Source organism: Amblyomma americanum, chromosome 5 (assembly GCF_052857255.1).
Source record: "Amblyomma americanum isolate KBUSLIRL-KWMA chromosome 5, ASM5285725v1, whole genome shotgun sequence".
Taxonomy (NCBI): domain Eukaryota; kingdom Metazoa; phylum Arthropoda; class Arachnida; order Ixodida; family Ixodidae; genus Amblyomma; species Amblyomma americanum.
The window spans coordinates 158,920,982-158,946,138 of record NC_135501.1 but is presented as its reverse complement, the minus strand read 5'-3'; the positions used below and the strand labels follow the sequence as shown (position 1 = coordinate 158,946,138).

General features: G+C 45.0%; 1 protein-coding gene across 1 annotated transcript in view; it reads left to right on the top strand.

Annotated features, from left to right (window-relative positions):
- The window catches only part of PNPase (polyribonucleotide nucleotidyltransferase 1), a 35,954-nt gene extending 13,479 nt beyond the window's left edge, over positions 1–22,475 (top strand). The window contains exons 9-25 of the mRNA XM_077665553.1: positions 1,838–1,895; positions 2,613–2,709; positions 3,577–3,679; positions 4,665–4,666; positions 5,056–5,063; positions 5,225–5,285; positions 5,435–5,471; positions 6,277–6,433; positions 6,886–7,049; positions 10,282–10,353; positions 11,340–11,403; positions 12,191–12,274; positions 13,666–13,749; positions 17,324–17,430; positions 18,901–18,956; positions 19,700–19,778; positions 22,158–22,475. Coding sequence (XP_077521679.1) covers positions 1,838–1,895; positions 2,613–2,709; positions 3,577–3,679; positions 4,665–4,666; positions 5,056–5,063; positions 5,225–5,285; positions 5,435–5,471; positions 6,277–6,433; positions 6,886–7,049; positions 10,282–10,353; positions 11,340–11,403; positions 12,191–12,274; positions 13,666–13,749; positions 17,324–17,430; positions 18,901–18,956; positions 19,700–19,778; positions 22,158–22,304 — 1,380 coding nt within the window. The 3' untranslated portion in view covers positions 22,305–22,475. The remainder of the gene's footprint in view (positions 1–1,837; positions 1,896–2,612; positions 2,710–3,576; positions 3,680–4,664; positions 4,667–5,055; positions 5,064–5,224; positions 5,286–5,434; positions 5,472–6,276; positions 6,434–6,885; positions 7,050–10,281; positions 10,354–11,339; positions 11,404–12,190; positions 12,275–13,665; positions 13,750–17,323; positions 17,431–18,900; positions 18,957–19,699; positions 19,779–22,157) is intronic.
- Positions 22,476–25,157: the final 2,682 nt, after the last annotated feature.

The following is a 25,157-nucleotide window of genomic DNA, read 5'->3' as shown; positions in this document are numbered from 1 at the left end:
GCGCTGGGGCGCATTCGTCACCTGCTGCCTTCGCTGCATGCACTGATCACCGATTTCTCAGCAGGCAAATTAAACATTACAGGATGAAAGAGCTTGGCCACCTACTTGGTCAGATCCGTGTGCTTACCTGTCCGGCCAAACAGATAGGTGGTTACACCTCGCGGACTTCAGCTCTGCACACGAGTGTCCGATTACGGCCCTTTCTCTTGCACAGTGTTCGTGCTAAGCTGACCAACTGCCTCTGTGCCTCAAAAACTGACTTAAGCTAAGACAAACTGAGACATTGTGGAATGTTTCCTGCACGTGAAATCCAGCTGCCACCGCTGCATCCACACGCAGCATCCATCTGCAAAGGGCTATTAGTGGTTAGCGCTCAGAAAAGACGGTGTCCTTACAAAGCCTACGCACCGAAGATGCAGAAATGGCCACACCTCCGGGCACGAATTTCGCATCTGGGTTATGCGTGCCCCATAATTAAAAGTGGCCACCCATCGCGTCACACGCTAGGCCTAAACGCATGGCGCCGATAGCCCTGCTGACTGCAATACGCAGAAGCACACCAACTGGCATCAAAACTTGGCCATTTGGATGGCTACTGGCAGTTACCACGTAGACAACGAGGCACAGAAGTCTGCTTTGCAGTTGTCACCTATATTATTACCATTGCACTTATGGCAAACATCCAGATACTATAACGAACACGTGGCTCATCTTAAAACCAGCCAAGAGACGCAGCACAATAAAAGAGAAGAAAACATGACATGCCGTACAATCAACTGAAATTTTGTTGACGAGGCAAAAGAAGACTCAAACAAAGACGAGTGCACACATGACCCAGACAGGTGAAAGGGCAGAAACCAAATGACAGTCACCGTTGTAGTAGCACAACAAATGATGTTTGACGGTCGTTTTCATTATAAGCGGGCTCGACTATACATACTTTTGCTGCTGTTACGTTTATCGCAAAGAAAGGGAGCTGAGGCAAGCAATGACGCAAAGCTGCGGCTGCTTTGAGTGGTCAAGTTTTCCTGAGTGTGCATTTCAGCTTGAAAAGCCAAATATCAATTCCAGACTTACATCTTCTGCGGCACTGTGCCAATCATCTTGTAATAGTGCTTGACTTGGCCCAGCCACTCCAATTCTTTCGTTACTTGAATTTGTACTTCTTCTCCAAGTGTATGGGAATGACATGTAGCGGCAGCTCATGGCTCACAAGATGAGGGCTTTGTCACTGATAGACTTTGAGCTTCTGCAGCCATGGTAAACCACTTTGGGCAGGAAAGCGGACATCAACCGCACAAAAGGAAACCTGCCCCCAGTATATGCCCAGGGACTTCGCTCTTCAACTGAACGGAAAAAAAGTCGCCATTCACCACCTCTCTGCAGTGCGCCAGAGTGACTAACAGCCTAACCCCCCCCCCCCCCTGCCCCTCTCCCCCACGCCTTTCGCATCAGAGCTGTCGTTCCTTTGACCCCCTCCTCCCCTCAATACTTAAAAGATGCTAGCTACTGCCCTCAGTCACCCCTAATGAAGGAGCCGAATCGGCTTCGAAATGTTGGGTTAAAGTTAAAATTTTTGGTTGGAGATGTACAGTTTATTATAAGTCTTCAAACCCAACCAGACAGGCAAATCTGTCAAAATGTTTTTCAGGCAGGAAAGCGCAAACGGACAAAAGACAGGAAAGGAACAAGAGACCTTTTCTGCCTTTCGTTCATTTGTGCCGTTCCACCCAAGATAAGCCTGTACCAACCAGCCTAATTGACCACCCTACTACATGGTGAATTAAAGGAATTGCATTGCCCTAACATGTTTGACTCTTGTTGCCTGCCGGGTTAGGTTTCCAGAGACGAGGCCTTGAGTGCGGTGAAGGAGGATGTGGTGGAGAAACTCCAAGGTGAGTGCGATCATATCAGTACAATAAAAACAAACTGGATGACCAATGATTATTAGCCTTATGTGCACTGATGCAGCATGTTGCTGCAGAATTCGCAGTGTGTGTGGTACTTGTGTGCAAGTGTTTCGTAGCATCTATGAAGCCATCAGTGTGTTGCTCCTGTTGGTATCAACGAGTGAAGTGGTTCAACATGATTGGTGTGCCTACCACAAATGTGGCAAGTGTGATTCTACATATATGTGCCCAATTTCATTCGATGGGAAATGCCAGTCTCAGTCGCATGCTCTTTTCTTCTTTTTTTTTCGAAGTCGGCTCATTCAGAAAGATGTTGGAAGTCACTTTTTGGGCTTCCTGAATGGTGCAGTTTCTCTGAACAATGCAGATTTGACTGTGGAATCTGACCCTGAAATTTGGTTACATTTGACCCCAGATTTTTCTTGCTTGACAAACAAATCGTAATCTCTGACCTTTTTTTTTGTTTGTCACTTAATGAAATTTCCAGTTCTTTGGCACAGTCTGTTACTTCCCTCATTGTTTTACTGCATTGAGGCATGACAGCATTGTGGGATCTTATTTTTCTTGTGGGGGCCAGTGTTGCAGTCTAAACTCATCTTCACCCTTCTCAAACTAACTGGGGCTGCACTGCTTTCTGATGAAGGTGTCTTTGTGGCAAGCTGATGCAGAATTTTTGCTCTTCACGTTTATTTTCCCCACCAGAGAGCTTCCCGGGGACTGAGGCCTACCTCCTAAACGAAGCATTCACTTCGGTTGTCAAGGAAGTCTTCAGGCAGCGAGTTCTCACAGAGGAACAGAGGTGCTTATGTCTCCTTGGTACCTTTGCCGCAGTGACCTTTTCAGAGGCCTTTAAACTGATTTGCCTGTTGACCCAAGTGTATGTTGGCTGCTGTGGTAAGGGTGGTTCCAGTGGCCATTTCATCAGCTGATCCAATGGAGAAGCACAGAGCTCTGTATTAAACCTCGAACACCCTTGAGCGCTGCAAATGTACTTCTGTGAATGTGGTGTGCCCAGAACTGCTAGTACATGATAACAGTGAATATTCATCTCGAGATGTTATCAAAAGCTGTGGACTTTTGTTGAGTACGATTTGGTTGATTCAGACTTCTGGTTTATTTCACCTGATGGTTAATTCGAGGTGCGCATAATTAGGAAAAATAATCGTCAAAAGTGTTTATCGGGCACATGAGACAGGGCTATATATACATACATCAGGGCTGTGTATACAGGGCTATATACACATTCATTAGACTTACACTATACAGCTAGTAAGTGTGTTATGCGATCAGGTGTCAGTGTGTGGCTAAATGCTCCAATCAGACCACCAGATTTCAGTACACGGCCCCTATGAAGCGTTTTGAAACTAAATATCACCATGCTCTGCCTTAGGATAGCTACTCCAAAAAAAGTCCCAGGTCCACATGGTGGCCGTTGAGGGCAAGACCTAAATTCACAACTTAAGCGAGGTGTCTTTTTATTTGTTTTCATAGTTCGAAGCGGTGGGAGGCGTATCTGTGCTACATGCTTGTGGCATATCGTGGTAGCTGTTGGCAGCTTGACATAAGTGGCATTATTGGGCAAGAGCTGTGCGCTTGATATGTAGTGTGCCAAAACTGAGTTCTCGTGTGTGCTTCAGAGTTTGCAAAACTTGTCTCTGTGGTGCAGGTTTGATGGCCGAAGCCTGACTGCCCTCCGGAACATTTCGTGCGAGATCGACCTGTTCCAGCCGCTTCATGGGTCGGCCCTGTTCCAGCGTGGGCAGACGCAGGTGATTGCTCCCTGGGACTTGCTTTTTTTTTTTGTACTTCACTATCATGTTGATTCTGTCTTGCTTTGCATTAAATGCTTCACTCATGGGGCTTCCTAGAATACCATAACTTCTCGTGTTCAGTCTTGTCTTAACATTCAGTCAATTTGAACTTCAACTTGAGGGAGCCTTCTGTTTTTCGTCCATGTGAAGGTGCATTAGCACAAGTATGAACCTCTTAAGTTCACAGAACTTTGGAGGCTGGCTTTGTTGCCACTGCCCTGCGATGGCAGGTGGGCAGGTTGTGATGATGCCACAAGGTCACATGATCTAGGTGGCCTACTTAGGATGGTTCTGTCGGGATTTTTTGCTCAAACTACCGCTGCTGTCTGGTATTCTGCACAATGGGACCCTTAATGCTGTCGCATACAAAAAGCTCTTGTACTGGTAAAAGCATAACATTATTTTTAGGAGCCCTGCATGCCCCTGCCCCATGTGACCTGAATTGGGAACAGTTGGGAATAAGAATAAATGGAGAATACCTAAATAATCTGAGATTTGCTGATGACATTGCCTTGCTGAGTCACTCAGGAGGTGAACTGCAAATCATGATCAACGAGTTAGACAGGCAGAGCAGATCGATGGGTCTAAAAATTAACATGCAGAAAACCAAGGTAATGTTCAACAGCCTAGCAAGGGAACAACAGTTCACAATTGGCAGCGAGAGCCTAGAAATTGTGGCGGAATACGTCTACTTAGGGCAGGTAGTGACAGCTGATCCGGATCATGAGAGGGAGATAACTAGAAGGATAAGAATGGGGTGGAGCGTATATGGCAAATTCTCGCAGATCATGAGTGGCAGTTTACCAATTTCCCTCAAGAGGAAAGTGTTACAACAGCATAATCCTACCGGTACTCACCTACGGGGCAGAAACGTGGAGGCTAACGAAAAGAGTTCAGCTTAAGTTAAGGGCAACGCAGCGAGCCACGGAAAGAAAAATGGAAGGTGTGTAACGTTTAAGAGATCGGAAGCAGGCAGAGTAGGTGAGGGAACAAACACGGGTTAATGACATCCTTGTCGAAATCAAGAGAAAGAAATGGGCTTGGGCAGGGCATGTAATGCGAAGGCAAGATAACCGCTGGTCCTTAAGGGTAACGGAGGGGATTCCAAGAGAAAGTAAGTGGAGCAGGTGGCGGCAGAAGGTTAGGTGGGCGGATGAGATTAAGAAGTTTGCAGGCAAAGGGTGGATGCAGCCTGGCAGAGGATAGGGTTAATTGGAGAGACATGGGAGAGGCCTTTGCCCAGCAGTGGGTGTAGTAAGGCTGATGATGATGATGAAGAACGGCATAAATCACAATGCGCCATGTTTCCCATGCACCATTGTCAGTTTATACAGAGTCTGCAGTGAAGGTCACAGTTTAATTTCAACAAAAAGATATTGCTCCCTTTGCTGGCTCTGCCAATAATTGGCCATAATTGCACTGCTTCTTAAAGAATGGGATACTTTACTGTGATACTTTTTAACTCACTCAACTGCCTTGGTTATGATTGCAGGTTTTCTGCAGCTGTCGCTTTCGACTCCCTGCATTCTGCCTTGAGGTCAGACCCCATTTCTGTGATTACTGGGTGAGTTGCTTTTTCTCCCTTTGTTGTATATTGATACATTTTAGCGGTGGGTGCGTGAATGTTGAAATTTCTCGTTTGCCTGTAGGGAAGTGTCCTAATTCGTTTCCTTTTTGATCATTCTTCTTTATTCTCGAATTCATTTCTGCCAGTGGGATCAAGGAGAAGAACTTTATGCTTCATTACGAGGTATGAAAAAGGCATTGCTGGGCTATTTTTGCATTCCTTGCTTACAAAGTGCATCTTTCCAGTGTCAAATGGCTTCTGTGCACAAAGCTTCTTCTTGCAACGCATTTGAATGCTGTATCTTTGTGGGAGCAATGCACGTCATGGGGCCCATGTGGAAGTCTGCCGAGGGCAAAGTTCGCAAGTTCGGTACCAGTGGCGTTTTGATAGAGGCAAAAATCTGGTTCTCTGGAAATGTCCCATGCATTTTATCTATTGCTGAATGTCAGTGTGAAATTTATTGGTGGTCAGTAAGTGATTTCACGACAGATTGGAACACCCAGGAACGAAATGACCACTCTTGAGACGGTACTGCTTGAAGTTTGTGCTGCCCTGCTTGACTAAGAGCTCATGCGCCTGATGATGAGAGAAAGGCGGAATGTGTTTAAGGGTGTGCCATTTTTAAAACGCTGGAGAATCTGTAGGTAGATCAATACCTATGTTGGTGATTGATGAAGGGACTGATGGTCGGATAGAAGCACTTCGTCTTTTACATGCATGTTCTTTTGTTTAATCTAGGTGTGCACACATAGGCATATAGTTGTGCAGGTAGCTTGGAATATGCACAGAGATAGAGATGTGCATCGACAAATATGTGCATGTATAGGTCTCTGGTGGCCTCTGTTTTCTAGCAGGGGGGGGCTAGTTGACATATTGCACATATGACTGTAATATTTATCAGCATTGCTTTGAATCGGGACAGTGAAGAAGTGCTCCCTAGTGCCCTAATCTACAGCGTGACATGTTTGGCTTTATTTTCCCCTGACAGTTTCCTTCATATGCCACCAACGAGATTGGCCGAACGGGACCCATCGGAAGACGGGAACTCGGTCATGGAGCACTCGCCGAAAATGCCCTCCGGCCACTCGTGCCAAAGGATTTTCCCTTCACCATCAGGCTCACTTCTGAGGTGCTCGAATCTAATGGTGGGTTGTTGCTCATGCTCACCGCTTTTGCCATGGATATAGAGAGAGAGTGATAAACTTGGTGTGAAGGTGTCTGTGAGAAGGTGGAAAACATTTGATGTGATGCTGTTCCTATGAATACATTAGCTAAGCTCAATGCAGACAAAAGTTTAGCGCACAGTCATATGCGTTATCTTATGGATGCTGCGCTAGCAGTTTTGATTGATTGGTCACAGTCTTGGAACCCCAAATAAGCTGCGAGCAGGCATAATGAAGTGCTGATGACTGGTCACACTTCTTGTTGGCAAAGAATTGTCTTTTTTGTTGTGGGCTTAACAGTCTCTTCTGATTCCCTTTGCGAAGTTTGTCGGGAAGGGTCAATGACGATGCATTGCATGCTACACTATTCATCCGGCCATCAGGCCATTCACTTGTTTACTCATTCAGTACACTGCACATTGATTGTCCTTCAGGCTCGTCGTCCATGGCTAGCGTTTGTGGCGGGAGCCTGGCCCTGATGGACGCTGGAGTGCCCATCTCGGCAGCTGCTGCCGGTGTCGCCGTTGGCCTCGTGACAGTGCCAGATCCCGAGTGTTCTTACGAGCTGTCGGACTATCGGCTGCTCACCGACATCTTGGTGAGGAGCAACACATTCGCACTTTCTAGACCAGAGGTTCGCAAACTTTCTTGCCCCAAGGAACCCCAACACCCTTCAATATGTGTCAAGGAACCCCCCTCATTTCTCGTATCAGTGCTTGCACATGCAAAGCAGTGCAATCGGTCGGTGTTGCTTGTGAATGGACCCTTAGCGCTTTTTTACCATTTCATTCGCTTTTGTAAGCATTTGTTTTATTTCTTGGTTTCAGTAATCGGTTTCTCATTAAATGCCCATCTCTGACTCATGCTCAGATCTTTGACCTCAAGACGAGAACGCAGAAAACTACAGTCGTAAGACAAGCACATTACCGCATTCACATGCTCGATTGGCTGGGCTGCGCACAGGATCTCATGATGGCTCGCTTGGTTTTCATTGGCTATTAGCTGCTCCCTGCTGCTGTGGCAGTGCGGCGTCAACATATTTTTCATTTGTAACAGGTACTGGCTTTTCGGTGCAAATGGGCTCGCTGGCGACAAAACTGCACCCCAGAGCCACTGATGCCTCCAATCATCCAGAAAACCTCCCATGTGGTCCACTCTTAAAGACCTCCAGCGGAGATGCACACTGTTTTTTTTTTTTTTTTTTTTGTTTTTTCGTCTTGGAACGAACGCTGCCACTGCTTCAGTCCAGCCATGGCTTGGCTCGGCTAGCGCGGCGTTGCGGCTGACGCTCTGCGGCACCATTTGTTGACGAGGAACAGAAGTGTAAATGAGGGCTGATACCGATGAGAGAAAGCTTGTTTGCAAAATGATGTCAGGTGTAATGCTCCTGCTGCCGACACTTGGCACTACGCTGTTGGCACGACATGATAGATAATTTAGGGTTTCCAAGTCAAGCAACAGTAAAAATGACTTTTAGCAAACCACTGCAGGTACAGTTGAATCCCGCTTCAAGGAAATTCACGGGACCAGCGAAAAATTTTATTGAAGCGGAAGCTTCATTGTGAAATCTGGCCCAAATATTGATAGATTGGACTGGATAGTTTAATATGAACAGCATTATTTTCAGAAATCTGCCAGCTTCAGTCTTTCGCTGTTTCGAAATGGGCGCCGTGAAGCGATTTTCTCGGTTTTCTGGAAATTTCAGACAATGGTAAAGTTTGCGTAATAAACGCACCCGCTTAATTTGGTGTCAGAACTAACATTTTTTTCGCACGCATTTTAAAAGCGTCCCTGCTTTTATCCTGCAAGAGCCCGTACTGAAACCACGCTGCCTAGAGTTGTTGCAGCGTCAACGGTGTTCCTTGTTTAGGCGCGCGTGCACCCGCGTCACTGCTTGTTGCATGGTGTGTTTGGTAGCAGTGGCATGCACCTCAAAATCGATGCTTTAAACAGCTTGCCAGAAATGTGATTGCTCCAGTCCTTTGATGACATTTTGCAATGCCTAGTACAAACAAATGGGCGGAGTGTCATTCTGCTGAGCCTCCACCTAGAACCACCGTCACACACAGTGCCTGTACTAGGTCAGTGTCCAGGTGCTGCAGACAGGGAAAAAAAAAACATTATCACGATACTCGCCTGCAGCATAAAAGCGACACTAGAGTGCACCCTAGCCGACAGCAGGCTTCTTGCAACGAAGTGCCGCTCACCGTCACACCAGGCGACAGCAGATTGTTGCGTGCCGCTTGCTCAGTGTTGCTAGGCCTAACGTGCTCTGCAGTGAACCTTCGGGAAAAAGTGCTTTGGGACTAGCCATTGCTTTTCATAAGACATTTAGCGTTTTCACCGGTTTCTTTTCACACGATAGCTTCACACTAAAATAAACACTTCCGTTTTGCCGCCTAAAATAAACACTTCCGTTTTGCCTGCATCAGCGAAGCGAGCGAAAGAGCCAAAAGCCACCTTGCACCAACGACCGCGGTTCGCAAGTAGTCCTACGCCACATTGCATCTTTATGCGCACATTAATTCTGATTCTGCAGGGAATGTCAGCTGTGCTTTTAAAAGTGCAAACTGTCTTCAGCAGCCGTTTTTCGTGAAACCTAATGAGATGCATTGTACATGGGCATATGTAGATGCACAAAAAAAAAGATCGGCCGCTTTCTCGGAAAGATTTTGTTGATGCGCAACCTCACTCCAAAAACTGTTCGTTGAGGGGGTAAATAAATACATTGCCCTCCATAGTTTGCTGATGGGAAATTGAAAATACCTCGTTGTGGTGGACTTTCGCTGTCATAGCATTCATTGTGGTGGGGTTTGACTGTAGTACTTTGTGTGGTCAGCACGCGTCCTCATGGTTTACCAGAGAGAGGGGTGCGGCAGGCTAGTGTAGGGGCTCAGGGTACCCACTTTTAAAAGCAACCTGCGGAACCCAATTTGCTAACCCCTGTTGTAGACCAAACATTTACAGGGGGCCTTGAAGTATCTTTTGTCACAGGTTTTGTCTACTGCCCAATAAAGGTGCTGTCCTAGGATATCGTTGTGATGGTATTGTGTGAGGACTTCCATGGTACAGACAGTGCCACTGTTGGTGTAGTATGTCATCAATCACCGAAAACACTCGCATTGACCTGCTTACTGGCTGTTGAGAATGTTAGCTAGATGAGGTCGAAGGAGTCAGCTGGCCCTGGTTACTCATAATGAGAGTAGGGTAGGGTGTGTAGTACGGTGCCACTTCTTCACGAGGGGGGGGGGGCTGAAAGTCTTTGGCCCGTTTTCCTTTTTCACAGTGACAACCTTTTATGGGACACTTTTCCAGCACTGATCACGCTTAGCTGTTCCTGGCGTTACGTTCAATCTCTTTGGTTGGGGCGTATACTCCCCCTGCATGCCGCCAATTCCTGCATACACCTTAAGCCTCGCTTTTCTTCTTGCCGTTATCATCATTGAGTGGACATGCAGTTCTTGTAATACGCCGCCACATGCTTTTAAACTCCTCTCAGACGCTGCATCATTTTGGAGGTGACAGCCTGCAAAAATGCCACGGGCTGAATACAGGGAGCATGCACTCTGACTGCTGCCTGGTGACAAATCTGTGCCCACACATTTCAGAGACAACTTTGGCAATGTGTACACCATGGTGCACAATGCAGGGAACTCGCAGGGAACCACTGCACATCGTTATGCTTGTTTTATTTAGTATGCTATGGAGTTGCACATGTTTTAGTGGAGACAGCAGCCATGCGAAATGTATAGTTTCGAAATGCTTAGAAAATAAAACTGAACCACTATTTAACTGTCTTCCTGATTTGTAATGAATATTTTTCAATGCAGGGCATTGAAGACTACCTGGGAGACATGGACTTTAAGATGGCTGGCACCAAGAAGGGAATTACAGCTCTGCAGGTTTGTTGGCAAAACCGTCTTTTCTAATATAGACGGCTGCACAGCCAGTAAGTAAAACCTTGATAATTCGAAGTCAGTCAATTCTTAATTCGGATAATTAAAAGAATTTCTGCGGCCCCCATAATTTTGAGCGTAAATATCAACAGATAATTTGAATTAGCGGCCTGCGCCAGTGCTGTTAATTCAAAGATGAGTGGTGCTATACGGCAATGCCTGATCCCAATTTCACCAGAAATCTTGGTGAAGTGATGGCCTTTCGGGGACACCAGGCACAGAAACCAGCCCATGGTACGGCTCACGGCTCATCATCCCCTGCTCCCATTGGCTAACCCACCCGTCCGCTCACCCACCCATCCATCATCAGCAAAAGCACACGGTCGATAAATTGCGTTTCTGCATCACTAGTGTTCGTGTGGGGCCAGTGTTTACTGTCATTCTCTTCAAAAGATGTTTGCTGTACTAAGGCGTGATCCAATGGTTTTGCGATAGTTGACAGCATCAACCAATCGCGGCAAGATAAACCGAACATGCTGAATAGCAGTCCTGATGGTCAGATGCACGTCTTTTTGCGTGAGGTTAAAAAAAAATAAATTCTCAACAACTAAAGTAGTTCTCTATAACAAGCTTGAGTTGTATGTATTGACCTACAATGTACAGCCTTGGTCAAAAATCTTGAGACCAAAGGCGTCTCGCTTCAGCTGTATAACGGTGCCATTACAGCACTATTAAAGACCGAATGACCTTGAAATGCTAGCATAAGGTTTCTTCTTGAGGTAGAGAAGCTTCCTGCTTGACTTGTGTTATGAGTGATCTACTACACAGAGCATTCTAGGAACATTCATTTCACTGCAGCTGAATGCTGTGGCCTTAAGACTTTTGACCAAGACTGTACCTGTTAAGAGGTTGTGGCTGTTGGCAATATCAATGCTGTTTTATGTCCTACAGTTTCTTTTGCATGTTTATTTTTTCCTTTTCATGGCACACAGGCTGACATCAAGATCCCTGGGCTTCCCCTGAAAGTAGTCATGGAAGCCATTCAGCAAGCCACTGGTGAGTCCGTCTATGAGAGCCTTTAATGCTAAAAAAAAAATAAGCAGCTGTCATGAAGGGCAATTGAATAGGGACATTTCTTTCAAGAAAGGGGTACCCCTATAGCGGACCCTTTCCACTCAGCGGTCGAGCATTGTTGACAAAAAATTTTGCCAGCCATTTCTGTTGTTGAAAGACGAGCCATCTGATAGGAATGGTTGTTGTCTATAGGCTAGCTATTTCTTTTTTTTCTCCTGAGGAGCAGGAGCATCATACGGGCAAAGAAATATATTTCGATCACGTGGTTTTTGAAAGCCTTTTGCCGCAGTGTTTTTGAAAAACACTGCGGCATTGCTTTCATTGTGCAGTTGCGGTTTACAGGAAGTTGCTAAACGATTTTTTAGAAAGTGAAGACAACTTCAGTGTTAAAGAAAGCTATCTGCCTCCTTCAACCGAAAAGTTGACGTCAACAGCAACTTCGGACAGTGAAACTGAGAAGGAGTGCGGCATAGCGCAACCTACAGGTATGAAGACGTGCTAAAGTGCCTCAAGAACTATAACACTGTGAAAAAGTTCCGTTGAAGACATAGCAAAGTAGAAAAAGCTCTAAATAAATGTTTATCTAAGTCGTGGCGTGGCACTCTTTCTTATGAGAGGCTAGAAGGCCCTTAAAGAATTCTGACTGATGCTGTAGTCAGTGGGGAAGCTGCACATGTCTGAAAGTGTTAAAGAACAAAACAGTGGTATAAACAAGCATGAAACTGAGACCCAATGTGCAATGTTCCTTTTTCTTTTTTTCAATTTTCAGAAGGGAAGTCTGAAATTCTCAAGATCATGAATGAAGTCATCAGCAAGCCAAGAGCACAAAAGAAAGACAACTGGCCTGTATCGGGTCTGTACAGAATATGCTTTCAGTGTAACAGTGTCCCGTTTGTCAGGTCATGTATTGAATGCTGTAATTGCCGGTGTTTAAAGGATCAGTGCACCTCATATCTTGGCCTCTGGTTAGCTTGTGTTGGATGCGAAAGTAGCGCCTGGCAATCGGTTCGTATTGAGTCGACATTATTCCTTGTCTAATTTGTCCAAAAATGAACTGTCAATGGTGAGTTGTGGGCAGGATTGTAGAGTGTTACCACAAAAACATTCACAATTGCATCTTGCGAGAGATGAACTGAAACTTACCATAGGTGGAGGATGCAAGGAGAGCAGGAGGTTATCACTGACAGCCATGAACAGTAGTGGCACTTAACTTGCCACTTGTTTGGAGCTACCGTTAACATTGAACCCCTTTTAACAATTTACTAATTAAGCAAGTTATCAGTTATCAATCATGGGTGTTTAAACAACTTTTTTATTTACGGACTGATTTACACCAAATATTTGTACTGTGCATGTTGATGCGTCAATTAAAAAAATGCAAGCATTATTCTCCTGAAGCAAGCAGTATTAAATTTATAAAAAAAAGTTTTGTCTTGTTTGGAGAAGCCTTGTTTAGTGAACAAAAGTTCTGGTGGAATAGATGTCTGTACAGAAATGATCGAAAATCTCCTTAGTGCGTAACAAGACATACGAGAGCATTCTTGGACAATTTGGACGAAGATTACAGCTTGCCAAACTTATCCGACGAAAAGTTCATTTCTGGCTGTTGAGACAAGTGATTGATTTCCAAAATTTTCTGAAATCAGCAGGGGCTTAAAATCACTCTTACTGCAGAACTTGTGAGCTTAACCTTTTGGGAAAAAAAAGGAAGTTATAGTAATAATTATACGAAACCAAAGATATTGTTCCTCCAAAATTTCATTTGTGTGAAAAATGCAGTTGCGAGAAATCAAAAAACAACATTTTTGGTAGCAAGGCTAAGCAGAACTCACTGAAATGAGTTCAGCCAGTTTCTGGTGTGAATACGCCATTCCCAGTCGATGTGCTCCTGCATGCAATGAGGAAATTTCCTGCGAACGGCCTGGATCGCTTTGAGGCTGGAACCCGAGATGAGCTCTATCGCATCTTGACATTGACGAAGTTTTTGTGCACGTATGTTAATTTCACAATGATGGCTTAATTGCAGTTAACTTCTTACTGATTATATACGTCAAACAGAGCTGGTTCTTGGGCTAGCTGGTTATACATTTTGACACTGTTGACCGCTGTTGACAGTGCACTTCTTGGACGCACGCCACACTCCGTTCATGTGGCACATGAGATTCTCCCTATCCGGCGCTGTGCCTTTTTTTCTTGTGCAATTTCCATATGTGCTTCACGGACATGCATGATTCATCTGCGCAGAGAGGCTGGAAGTCCCGGCGCATCATCGAGCACGATTGATTGGACTCGGAGGACACAACCTGAAGAAGCTGACAGCTGAGACAGGTGTGACTCTGCTGCTAAAATTATTCTCCAAAGTTCAGCTAGGTTCTTAGAATATCATCAGTTGGACAGTTTGAAAAGAGGAGTAGAACTTGTTGTTAAGCTAGTTGGTTCATTACAGTAGATGCGAAGAAAGAACTGCGCAATACACGGACAGCGAAGAGTCAAAGATGCGCACAAATGCAGACTAACAATAATGTCTTGTGTTCTCTTGTGTAATTAAGTTGTTAGTCGACGTTTGTGTGCATTTTTGCCTCTTCGCCATCTGCGTCTTGTTTGCGCAGTTCTTTATTCCCATCTGAAAAGAGGAGTGCAGGCTTATTGTTCGTGACCCTGTTCTTAAGAGTTTCCTGGAAGGTAAGCCTTTATTACCTGTTCATCATACAGCATTGAATGCTTTCCAGCGTGTTTCATTTATTGCTGGTGCAGCAGGCCCTATCCTGTTTACTCCGTTACTCCATTACCCCGTTACCACTACTGATAAGACCTTGCTTAAAGGAGTATAGACACCTAATTCTGGTGGCATGTTTTCTTCTCTATAATGATGCTGAAGACACTACTACGCATGAATCACCATGTGATATTCGCCTACAACCGCTAAATAATTTATAATCGAATTTTTTCTGTCATGCTGTTTCGGTTTCGGTTTCAACAGCCGAACGCTGGCTGTGGCATCAAAGAGTGCTTTTGTGTCACGTGAGGCATGGAAAAACGTCTATATAATCTCTGCTTCATCGTTTTAATTTACTGCAGTGCTGAAGCCAGCCTTCCTCAAGAGCCGCAATGACAATGAATGAGGAAGCAGCGATTATATTGCAGTTTTTTCATGTCTCACGTGACCTGTAAGTACACGTTGACGTCAGAGTCCTCATTTGGCTGTTGAAACCGAAACAGCACAAAAAATAAATGCGATTATAAATTATTTAGTGGCCTTAGGAGAATGCCAGGTGGTAATCCATGTATAATTAATAATGCCTTACGCATCATTACAAACAAGAAAACACGCACCCAAAATTTTGGTATCTATACTCCTTTAAAGCGGAACACTCGTGTACATATATTTTTGTTCTTGTCTGCATTGGCCCTATAGCATTTTAGCACAACATGCTTTGTAGAATACAAAGCAAATCTCATTATCCTGGGTGGCACTAATTATTTGATTGTTCTTTAGTGATAGCCTTTTGCATTTATGCTTATGTTCTTACTAACAGGCATTCATCAAATGTTATATAGTATACACTGCACGGAAACTTTGCAGGTCAAACTTTCACGCACAAAATAAGAAGTGTGGTCTTTTTGTGCAAGTCATATAATGTGAACAGGGGGCAACAGAGTAGATTTCAAGGGGAGGAAAATGTACATGGAGATAGTAGAAAGTCATCTATAGTTCCAAAAAAATTATCTTTCAACACTGCCTCAGTGATCGATTTAAGAGCATTAGCTGCCTGAGTTTCAAGTGTTTACATCGGCGTGTTCAGCAAACGTGGAGAAGACCAAATCCAAACATCCGCGGATGTTTCCTTTCTGGAAACATTCTTTCCAAGACACAGTCAGCGCCATCTACCTCACGGATTTTGCGCTACTACTGCAATTTACGGCTACCTTCGCTATATCTGGTATATTTCCTCGTTATATCAGTTAATAAATTTTATAAACGTGTACATCACAACACGGCGAATTGTTTGACACCATTCAGAACCCCCTGCGACAAACTGTTCGGCTATAAAGGCCGTCTGAAGGTCTTTGAAATGCGCAGTTTGTGGGTGGAAAGATCGTCGTTGCGAATCCGCATATATTTTGGGCTTCATCTCAATTGTAGTAATTTTATCCTCACGAACATCTCAAGTCATTTGACACCACTTCGAACATTCTGCGTCAAACGGGTGGCCCCAAATTTTATGCAAGTGGTGGTCCTGGGGGGGGGGGGGGGGGGGGGTTCCATTTCGATGGCCTCTATACTGGCATGCATGCATATATATATATATATATATATATATAAAATAGATCGAAAGTATAGATATCAATTGTGGCACTATGTGCCCACTGTTGCTTGTGATATATAGTTTGGTCACGTGGCCACTGTTTTGGTTTGGTCAATTTGACCTTCATTGCAGAGAGACGCGTCCTTGACAAACGTAAGTAGTAAGAGCTAACGTTCGTAAAACACAGTCTGTTGCGACTTTGATGCGAAGTAGGTTAGGCCTAACTGTGCCTAGCGATTGGTGCTACCGCCAACACGCAGCTGGGCAGCAGATCACTGCAAAAGGCACATCACGGGCATTTGTGCAATGTATTGTGCTCCAAGGTTACAAATAAGGTACCATATTTACGCGCATATATGCGCCCTCGCGTAATTTGCACCCTCGCATAATTTGCGCACCCTTAACTTATCACCCGGGTTTACAAAAAAAAATTTTTTACTCGCATATTTTACGCACCGTGCTGCGCTAGACCACCATCATGCACGCGGGCTCTACCCTATGGCTCTACCCAGTAGCATTCGGCGATTCCGCGTGTTTGTTCGGAAGGCTTTTTGAACCTTTTGTGCACTGGGCGTTCACGGTGGTGTCAGATGCCGCTGTTACAATCGCGGCGGCACCAGCGACATCGCCGCTCGGAACAGCCAGCAGCGCTTCCGGGGAGGATCGGCAGCTGATAGAAGAGCCAACACCGCTGTTTGTTTGGCTGGTGCATGTGAATCGACTGCCGGCTACGCTTTTCTTGGTGGCTCTGACGGCTTGTGTTCGGTTGTTCGGTCGTGTCTTGCGATGGGATATCACAACTATGCGGCAAGTTTCAAACTGTTTGTCAGCACCTTATCACGGCGCGGAGCGGCGAAGCCAACGAGAATAACCACATGCGCACAAGTTTGCCCATAGACGACAATCGTTGTGTCGGCAAACTTGTGCACATGTGGCTATTCTCGCTGGCTTCTCAGCTCCACGCCGTGATAAGGCGCCGACAAGGAGTTTGGTCGACGCTCGCGCGGTACTGTTAAAGAATTGTGTGGTGTGATAATTGATTTATTGATTCGCGGTTGCTTTCCCGGACGAAGTTGCAAAAGCAAGCTTACGAAATCCGGAACTATGGAACAATTGGCTGGGCCGCAAACGATGACGCTGTTTTAGCATCTTATTCAGTTTCGTGCATGCACCTGCATGCCATCCCTTCATGCCATCCGCCTTTCATTTAGAATGAACTTTTTTTCGGGGGACGGCCAGCGTAGGGTGCTAGTGTGGGTGCTGACATATACGCAGCAACATACACAATATCTATATTGCGTGTTATGACCTTTGTGGAGTCTTTTAAGTTGCGCTCACGAAATCCCTGCGTAATTTGTGCACCCCCTTCTTAGAGCCCTAATTTCTAAATAAAAAGTGCGCAAATTATGCGCGTAAATACAGTAATCTATTGCTATTTTTTATGTTGAATTTTTATTTATCGAACTATTTCATACTGCTTCTCGAGTTTGATAAGTCTGTGTTCAACTCTACGTTATACAAGATATGTTCTTAAAGTAAATTTGTATCCATAGTGCAGTGAGAGCTTGTTTGGGTGAATGCTTCTCTGTATGCAGGCGTTCAGCTGTCGGCCATCGACGACACGTGCTTTGAGATCTTCGCACCGAACCAAGATGCCATGAATGAGGCGAAGGAGATGGTGGAGCAGTTTCTCAAGGAAGAAGTGAGCGTGCTACTCGTGTCTTTTTTTAATTTTTTGCAGTGTCGCGCAAACCTTGAAAGGACAAAATTATGACTTTCTCATATTAAACCATATTTCTGCGCTCCGCATTTTGCTGGAGGTGGCTGGCACTGCCAGGTGAATGAACAGTGTTCTTAGTCATGCTTTTTTCAAATCACTTGTGTTCTGTTGAAATTCAGGAAATCTACAGATTGGCTCAGTGCATGGAAAATTTTCTCAAAATGGGAGAATGGGGCTGAGTGGCTGCTCGCAAGGGCAAGTGCGCAGGTTTTGAAATTTAGTGAGCTCAAAGGGCTGAAATAGGTGAAAGTTGCGAATATTTGAACATTTCGAATATCGAAGCGAATAATGTAGTATTTGATTCGGGCTTGAAAGCAAATTGCAGTATTTGAAAATGAAATATTTTCAATGTATTTCAAACTTCGAGAATTCATGAAAATAAGCTGCTGGATGAAGCAGTCGATGGTCCTACATGCGTTCTGACACTTCTGCGCAATCGCACCCCTTTAGACGCCAGCACGCGTCATACACGTGGCATGGTGGCCACGTTTACAAACTTGGCCTTTGACAGCTGCACAGTTCGGCACGTTGCCGATGCATTTCTTACCCAGAAATGCTTGCTCGAAAGAAAAGGTAAAGCGTTTAGCGCGTTGCTTGCAGCTTTTGACAAGGCACAACAAGGTATGGGCAAAGGCAGTGGAAAACCTTAAATCTCACTGTAGGTGTTGGGCAGAGTTTCCCTGTGGAGCATGATGGTGTGAGAAGAAGCCTGAACATCTTTGTGGCTTTGTATGGGTGATTACATCATCATTTTAAGCGCGAGCAGAAGAAAAAGTTGGCACGCTTTACCTGCATGTTTCTTGCATTCATACTCATGAAGCTCATTGAATTGTTAAGAAATGATTCAGCTTTCCTTTAATATTAGGGTATGGCTAATTTGTGCCAGCAGCTACAGTCTCTGCCAGAAATATGCGGCCCAAGGGGTTTGCTTTCAAGCCATGTAGCGGGGCTCTTAAGCACATTTGACAGTCCTTAGCTTGGGAGGGTTGAGGACTGAAGTCTGTCCCATTGTTGTGATATCAGGATCACTGAGTATGTAAGAGGAGCCGCGCTGCAGGGCTCAGAAGTAGACCTCTTGGGCTGTATACTTTTGACAAAGACTGTACATGTGGTAAAGCAAGCTGAAGCTGCTCTGCTCTTACTGAACATAATGAACAGGTGGGATGCAGTGAATAATTTATTGATTTCTTTTTAAAACTACTATTTGTTAATTTTCGATTAATTTTCATCCTGTGAAAGGCACCGAGAGTGAGGACCCTGCCCTTCTTAAGCTGACTATAGCTTGTGGACAAAGTGGGGCCAAGTTGGGGTCAAAGACACATTTTGTTCTCGTTTCTTTGAAGAGATTTGAACTTGTGCACAACAGAATGTCTCTTGCTTCTTACTTCTCAGCGGGAGCCAACCCTAGAGTTTGGAGCAGTGTACACAGCCAAGATTGTCGAGATCAGGTGAGTGTCGGTGTTGTTCTTAATTCGTTTTCCTCAGAAGTTCACAAAGTTGGAACATGCCATGAGGGGCATGGTTACACTGAATGAGGGTCCAGAAATGGTGCAGTGTGTTAGAAGTCAAACAAAATATAAACAATAATACTCAGTTCTAAGTAGTAGCACAAACTAGAAAAGCCTGTTGCAGCACATATCGTATAGAAGACCTGTAAAGAATTATAGAATGTTATGTACTATATAAGTCACAATCTTAGCATGGAATCAACCGATATATAGTAAATGCATTGTAAATTGACTGCTGTGACCGCTTGTGACTGACTCCTGATGTTAGAACAGTCCCGAAACTTCTACATATAAAATAAGTAGTAAAGGGTGGCTGCTTTTACACTTCGGTGGAAAAGTTCGTCGGCTTTGAAACAAATTTTCCTTAGGCTGCATGCTGAAAGTCAGAAACATGGCTGTGAGCATAAGGCCATGGTAAGTAGTCAGGGCGATTGTGGCAGGGCTGGCATTTAGCATTCAGGATGCACTGGCAACCGAAAGCAAAGCATTCTTAAACAGCTAAAAGAGGGAAATAAACAAGGTGAGAGGTTGTCCGCATCAGCACTGAAACCTCGATAAATTCTGGCGTGTACGATGTTTGGCTGTAGCTTGTAATCAACTGCAGTTCTGGATGGCATGTGTAACGGGGGGTGTGCAGCTGTGGGAGCATGTGCGGCTGAAAGTCACTTGTATGCAATCTGCAGGGAGTCGGGTGTGATGGTGACACTGTACCCAACAATGACGCCGACGCTTCTTCACATCTCGCAGCTCGACCAGAGAAAGGTCAGTTTTTTTGTGTGTGTTTGAACAGCCCACTACAATTCTTTGTGCCATTCTATCATTGGTCGTATGTGTCTTGGCTGCTTCGGTGACAACAGTGTCTTGTAAGCAAAAGCTTTGGGAATCCTTGAGCATCATTCAAAATGCTGTTAGCATAAGAAGACAAGGGAAGGGAAAAGAGGGGCTCTTTATGACATACATGATGGAAGCTAGCAGTCACCGAAACCAAGGAGCATAGGGAACTGTTTTTTAGTTTTAATTGGTGGTGTTGATCAATGGCATATTAATAGGGTAATTATTTTAAATACAATTGATTAGAAAGCAGAAGAAAAACGGCCACATGCCGCCAGTGAGGTCCAATCCCACGACCTTCGCCTACAGATTTCGCGTAAGCAGGAAGTTGATGTGAGAGAGTTATCATTCACAAAGCCTGTACATTTGTATAGAACATGCTTGCCATGGACAACATACATCCCCACTTGATCTTGTCTTACATACTGAGATCCATTCTGGAACTGATTAATACTACTTACTACTAAGGGATCCATTCTGGAACTGATTACTATACTTCTATGCACCTTTTAAAGCTGGAGCTTCTCCTGTGATGGCTGTCAAACCGTATTGGGAGCAGCTGTATTCATTAACTGATATGGGTCCTTTTATGGTAAATGTTGAGCTGTATTGGAGGTCATTTCATTCAGTAATTGATAATAATGGACCAGTTTGCCCCTGCGGTTGTGGGTTACTATAGTTATATCCGAGTCAAGAAATACAGGAAAAGCTCTTTGTTCACGCTTTGCAGAAGATATTGAAGTAACTTGCATATCTCGCTAACAGCTGACTCTCCATATTTCAAACTCAATAGAGAGTGAAAATTTGTTCGAATTATGCAGAGCTTGAAATGAGAGGAGCCAATTTAATCTACATGTGGCGATGAGGGCAAATTTAACACATCAAGGAAACCAGAAGTTCTAATTAACAAGATCCGACCGTACTTCCTGTAACTGAGACACTTGCAGTAGTGTCAGTAGCTGTGTCAGCTATGCTTCTGCTCAAGTATTCCAGTAGTCCCTTAGTAGTCTGCAAATGTGGGCATGGGTTCGGATTGTATCTCTGATGCCACGCACCAGATTTGCTTTGGCCGATACGAAAAATGAACCTGTGTGGCGAGCTTGCCAAACTAGTCTAGTACTTTGCCGCATGACGATAACATATAGAGAGGGAAGCATACATGGCATAATACAATGCGAAGCACTTTTCAAAACTGCGGTCTTTGCAATAGTCCTGGTCTTTGTCAAAGCTGAACGAGTCCAGAATTCCAGGAACGTGCAGACAACACAGCTGCTAGCTATTGTGATCATGAGTAGAAAGTAGGCTTTTCACGCATCAAGCAGATGCTTTCTATGTCTAGAACCTGCCATAGCTGTTATCGGTAGTGAGAGTTACACCCAGTGAGTGAAACCATAGAAAGCCAACTCCATGTTAGAAAGTGCAGGCTAACTAATTGCATTAGGTTATCAGTGCAACTGCTGCTGAAAGGGGACAGCCAGGTTGGATCCCTGGTTGATTAACTCATTAACCTGCAAGTGTGTCTTTAAATTAACTCTCTAAGTTATTCCACCTCAGGATGTGTGCCTTAAGATTCAGCCTGCCATTTGTGGGCAGGCAGGGCATGCCGATTCGTTCTGTCACCTATCAGTACTGACACAAACTGTATCTACTTAAGTGCAGATCTGATTATTCGGTGTAGCTAGTTGGAGGAATCAAATCTTTTAGGCTGGGAAAGTCCAGGTTCCTTAATGGGTGCTTGAAAGTGGCATGGAATTTTAACAGCATGGAAGTCGAAGCCCTGCTTAACAAGACTGATCATGACTCTGACACCGATAGGAAATCTCTGTCGGTCGGAGAGCAAGGGATGCTCTTGTGACGGAGGTTCGATGACGCCAAACCAACCTGTGTTTTATTGCACTAGAATAAGTGTTAAGATATGGTATCGCGTGATTTCAGCATATGATGAACACGTCTTGAAGTCTGGGCAAGTAGGCAGTAAACTTTAATGAATTTATCTGATGAACTTTTCTTTTTTTGCGCAAAAAATCTCCCCAGGGCATAGTGGCCAATGTAAAGGGGAACTTCCCATTTAAGGGTTTAATGGAGTGGCATCGGTGGTGTTTGCTGGCAGGCTAGGCAGGTTTTATGGCACTTTCTTTATCTCAATCTGCCATAGCCTTCTTGTTCAGGCTTAATGCATACTGAAGTGGGTGGTGTCTGATATTGGCACTCGCATGCATACGCATGCAAAAATGCTGAAAGAAAGAGCTTTGATGATCATACAAGACAGTTGTAGCAAGGAAACTGACAGAGCCTGATCTCAATCTGCAGGTGAGCCATCCAAGTGCCTTGGGGCTAGAAGAAGGCCAGGAGATCACGGTCAAGTACTTTGGCCGTGACCCTGTGAGCGGCAAGATGCGCCTGTCGCGCAAGGTGCTTCAAGCTATCCCGACAAATGTTATACGGAACCTGTCTTGAGCCAGCTGTCTGGCGACGTGGTGTAGGTCACCTTCCTAGTGCATTTTATTTTGTTCACCCCCTCCAGGCCTGGTTGCCGCACACACTTTTGTAAATTGACCCTTCGGTATAGATGTACATAAAGTGCCATCATAAAGAAGCATTTGTATAGAAAATAAAAATTCAGACACATTTTGTGCAGAGCTTTTTGCTTTCTTGATACTGTCAGTGGCGCTCACATTAAAGCCATATCTAGTCTTGGATGCCATGATTCCTTGGTAACGTGTTTCAATAACTTCGGCAAACTTCTTGGCTGTAGCCTGAAACGTCTGAACTACAAAAGCCTGTGCAGCCGAAACATGATGCTTCTTTTGAGACTTCTAGTTACGTAGTTGATTTTGCCTATGTGGTCTTAGTAACTTTTTACCACTTTGTTTTGTCATTGTATATAGCGCTCACCCTGCGATTTCTTTGCGCTGAATGCCATAATTTCCCCCATCTTTACTGTGTGCTTTCAATCTCACCAAGGCTGTGCAATTGAGCACAGGCATGCTGCTTGGCCTTTAGTGCAGTAATATGGCGTCCCTGGCAGAGACATGTGGCGGAGACACAAATTTTTTTTTGTGCGGTGTTTGGAATGATGCGCAAGACATTACTAAACATGGACATACACCGTATCCATCACATGATCGCCACACCACTGGATTATACCTGCACCCAGTAAACGATTTGTCGTTCTTTTCTGCGTTCTCAAGACGGGTTTGCTCGAACAGCGGTGACCCGATTACCATGTCTTGCTCTCGGCTTTCCCTCTAACCTGCGCGCTCGCATTTTATACCCGCGATTGCTGTCTAATGGTCGCATCACCTGCTCCACCGGGAGGGTGACTCAGCGAACAACTTTGCGATGTTTTATGCTAGTCCCGGACAAGTCTGGGTGCATTGCCGCCGGGCACAGGGCAGCGAAGTGAGCTTGTAATGCGCTCAACAGCTCGGCGTCTGGCTTCAACACACATTCCAGCAGAATGAACTTTGTTGAAAAAGCTCTGGCACAGCAACGTGCATTAGCATGCACTAATGTTTCTCTCTTGAAGAGTGCGCGGGAAGAACCCGAGTGACTGCTGTGCGCTGAGCGAGGCTTTCCCTCGCACTTAACAACTGATGTTTAAAATTTCGCTGTAGTTGCAGCCCTAATGGTTAATTTTGCTCGAACTGTGGCGCTGGCCTGCCCCAGATGTTGCAATGAGAGTGAGTGAGCAGGCACCTACTAGATTGCAGTTCAGATGACATACGTGACCTTACATGTGACATAATTTGACCTTACTACGGATGAGAGTCATGCATTGAAGGTATAATTCAGCTTTGTAATACATATTTGCTGATTTGTTAAGCAACAAGAAAAAAAAAACAGTGTGTGGAGCTGTTATGATTGTCTCGGTAGAGTATAAGAGTCACACTCATCCTGAAAGGTGGAAAAAATCTAAATCGAAAACCGTTCGCATGCTGTTTCGACGAACCCAACTTCCTCATCTTCTACGCTTGCCCCCTAAACTTCGCTACGACACTGCAGCAAACTGCGTTTCATTGATCCATCGTTCTGGTTCACGGGTGAATGGTGGAGGATGTCTCGTTGTCTGCTACTTGCTCACGCTTTTTTTTTGCATCCTTCGTTTTGACAAACACAAAAATTGTAGTTTCGTGCCCTGCTAGGTTGTACAACATAATGATTCCCAAACCGATTCCATGGCATTTTATTAGTTTCTCACCCTTCCTCATTGACCGAAGTGATGCCACGCCCCACATTCGCGCTTGGTCATTGGCTGAAGCCTAGGGTGTGGCGTCGCTTCAGCCAATGGCGAAGGGTGAGAAATTTAAAAATGGCATTGATTGAGGAAAGAATTGTTATATTATACCGACAACCTAAATAAATAAGGTGGATCACAAACGAAGGGCAGAGTAGTACCCATACGACTGAAAAGACGTGATTTAAAAGTGGCATTAATTCAGAAAGGAATTCGGAAGGCCAACCTTGCCGGTATAATAACTATTCCTTCCTGAATCAATGCCATTTTTAAATTTGCTCGTATAACGATTCCTTCCCGAATCAGTGCTGTTTTTAAGTTACGTCTCTGCGTCATATGGGTACTGCTTTGCCTTTCGTTTGTCATCCACCTCGGTCATTTCGTGCTATGTTACTATGAGCATGGTCGCACCATCTAGCCAGGAAGACGACCGCGCGTTTCCATGTCCCCGTCGTTCAATACTAGTAGACAGTACCGGGAACCCATCCACCGACAGTGCCCATGTTGATTGGTCTTGATACAACAGCCATCCGAACGGCTGCCAGGTGCTAGGCTCCATCTTGCCCACCGTGTAGCGTGTTCCCGTTGCTGAAGTACCGAGGTACTGGTAAGCGTTATACTAAATGTAGATACTTTTAGCATAGCGCCTACAGCGTACTGTGCTTGTTCGCTGTGCATGCGCAGATCGCCCCGGGGGGTGCCAGATGGCGCCGCATGCCCGTCAACAGTGCGCAAGCTTGCTGCGTTAATAAGCGGCAACGGTAGCAATGCACGCTCTGCTAAATGTATCTAATGTCTAGTGGTGTTTCACGAATACTGCGACGGCAGAGAGCGAAAAACAAGAAAAAGAATACCTGGCGCAGCGCCATGATGTAGGCATGTGACGTACGCCGCGCCTTTGTCTAAAAACGCAGGACAGGCATTACGCTTGTGGAGGCTTGTCGTCCGGACGGATGAGAGAAGTGGATTGGAAGCAGGCACACCAGAGGTAATAGTGCCGAAAAGGCTTGACTGCGAATTCTGTAACTCTAAAGTTTATGAGTCTTCAAAAACGTTTGCGGCTATGTATTGCT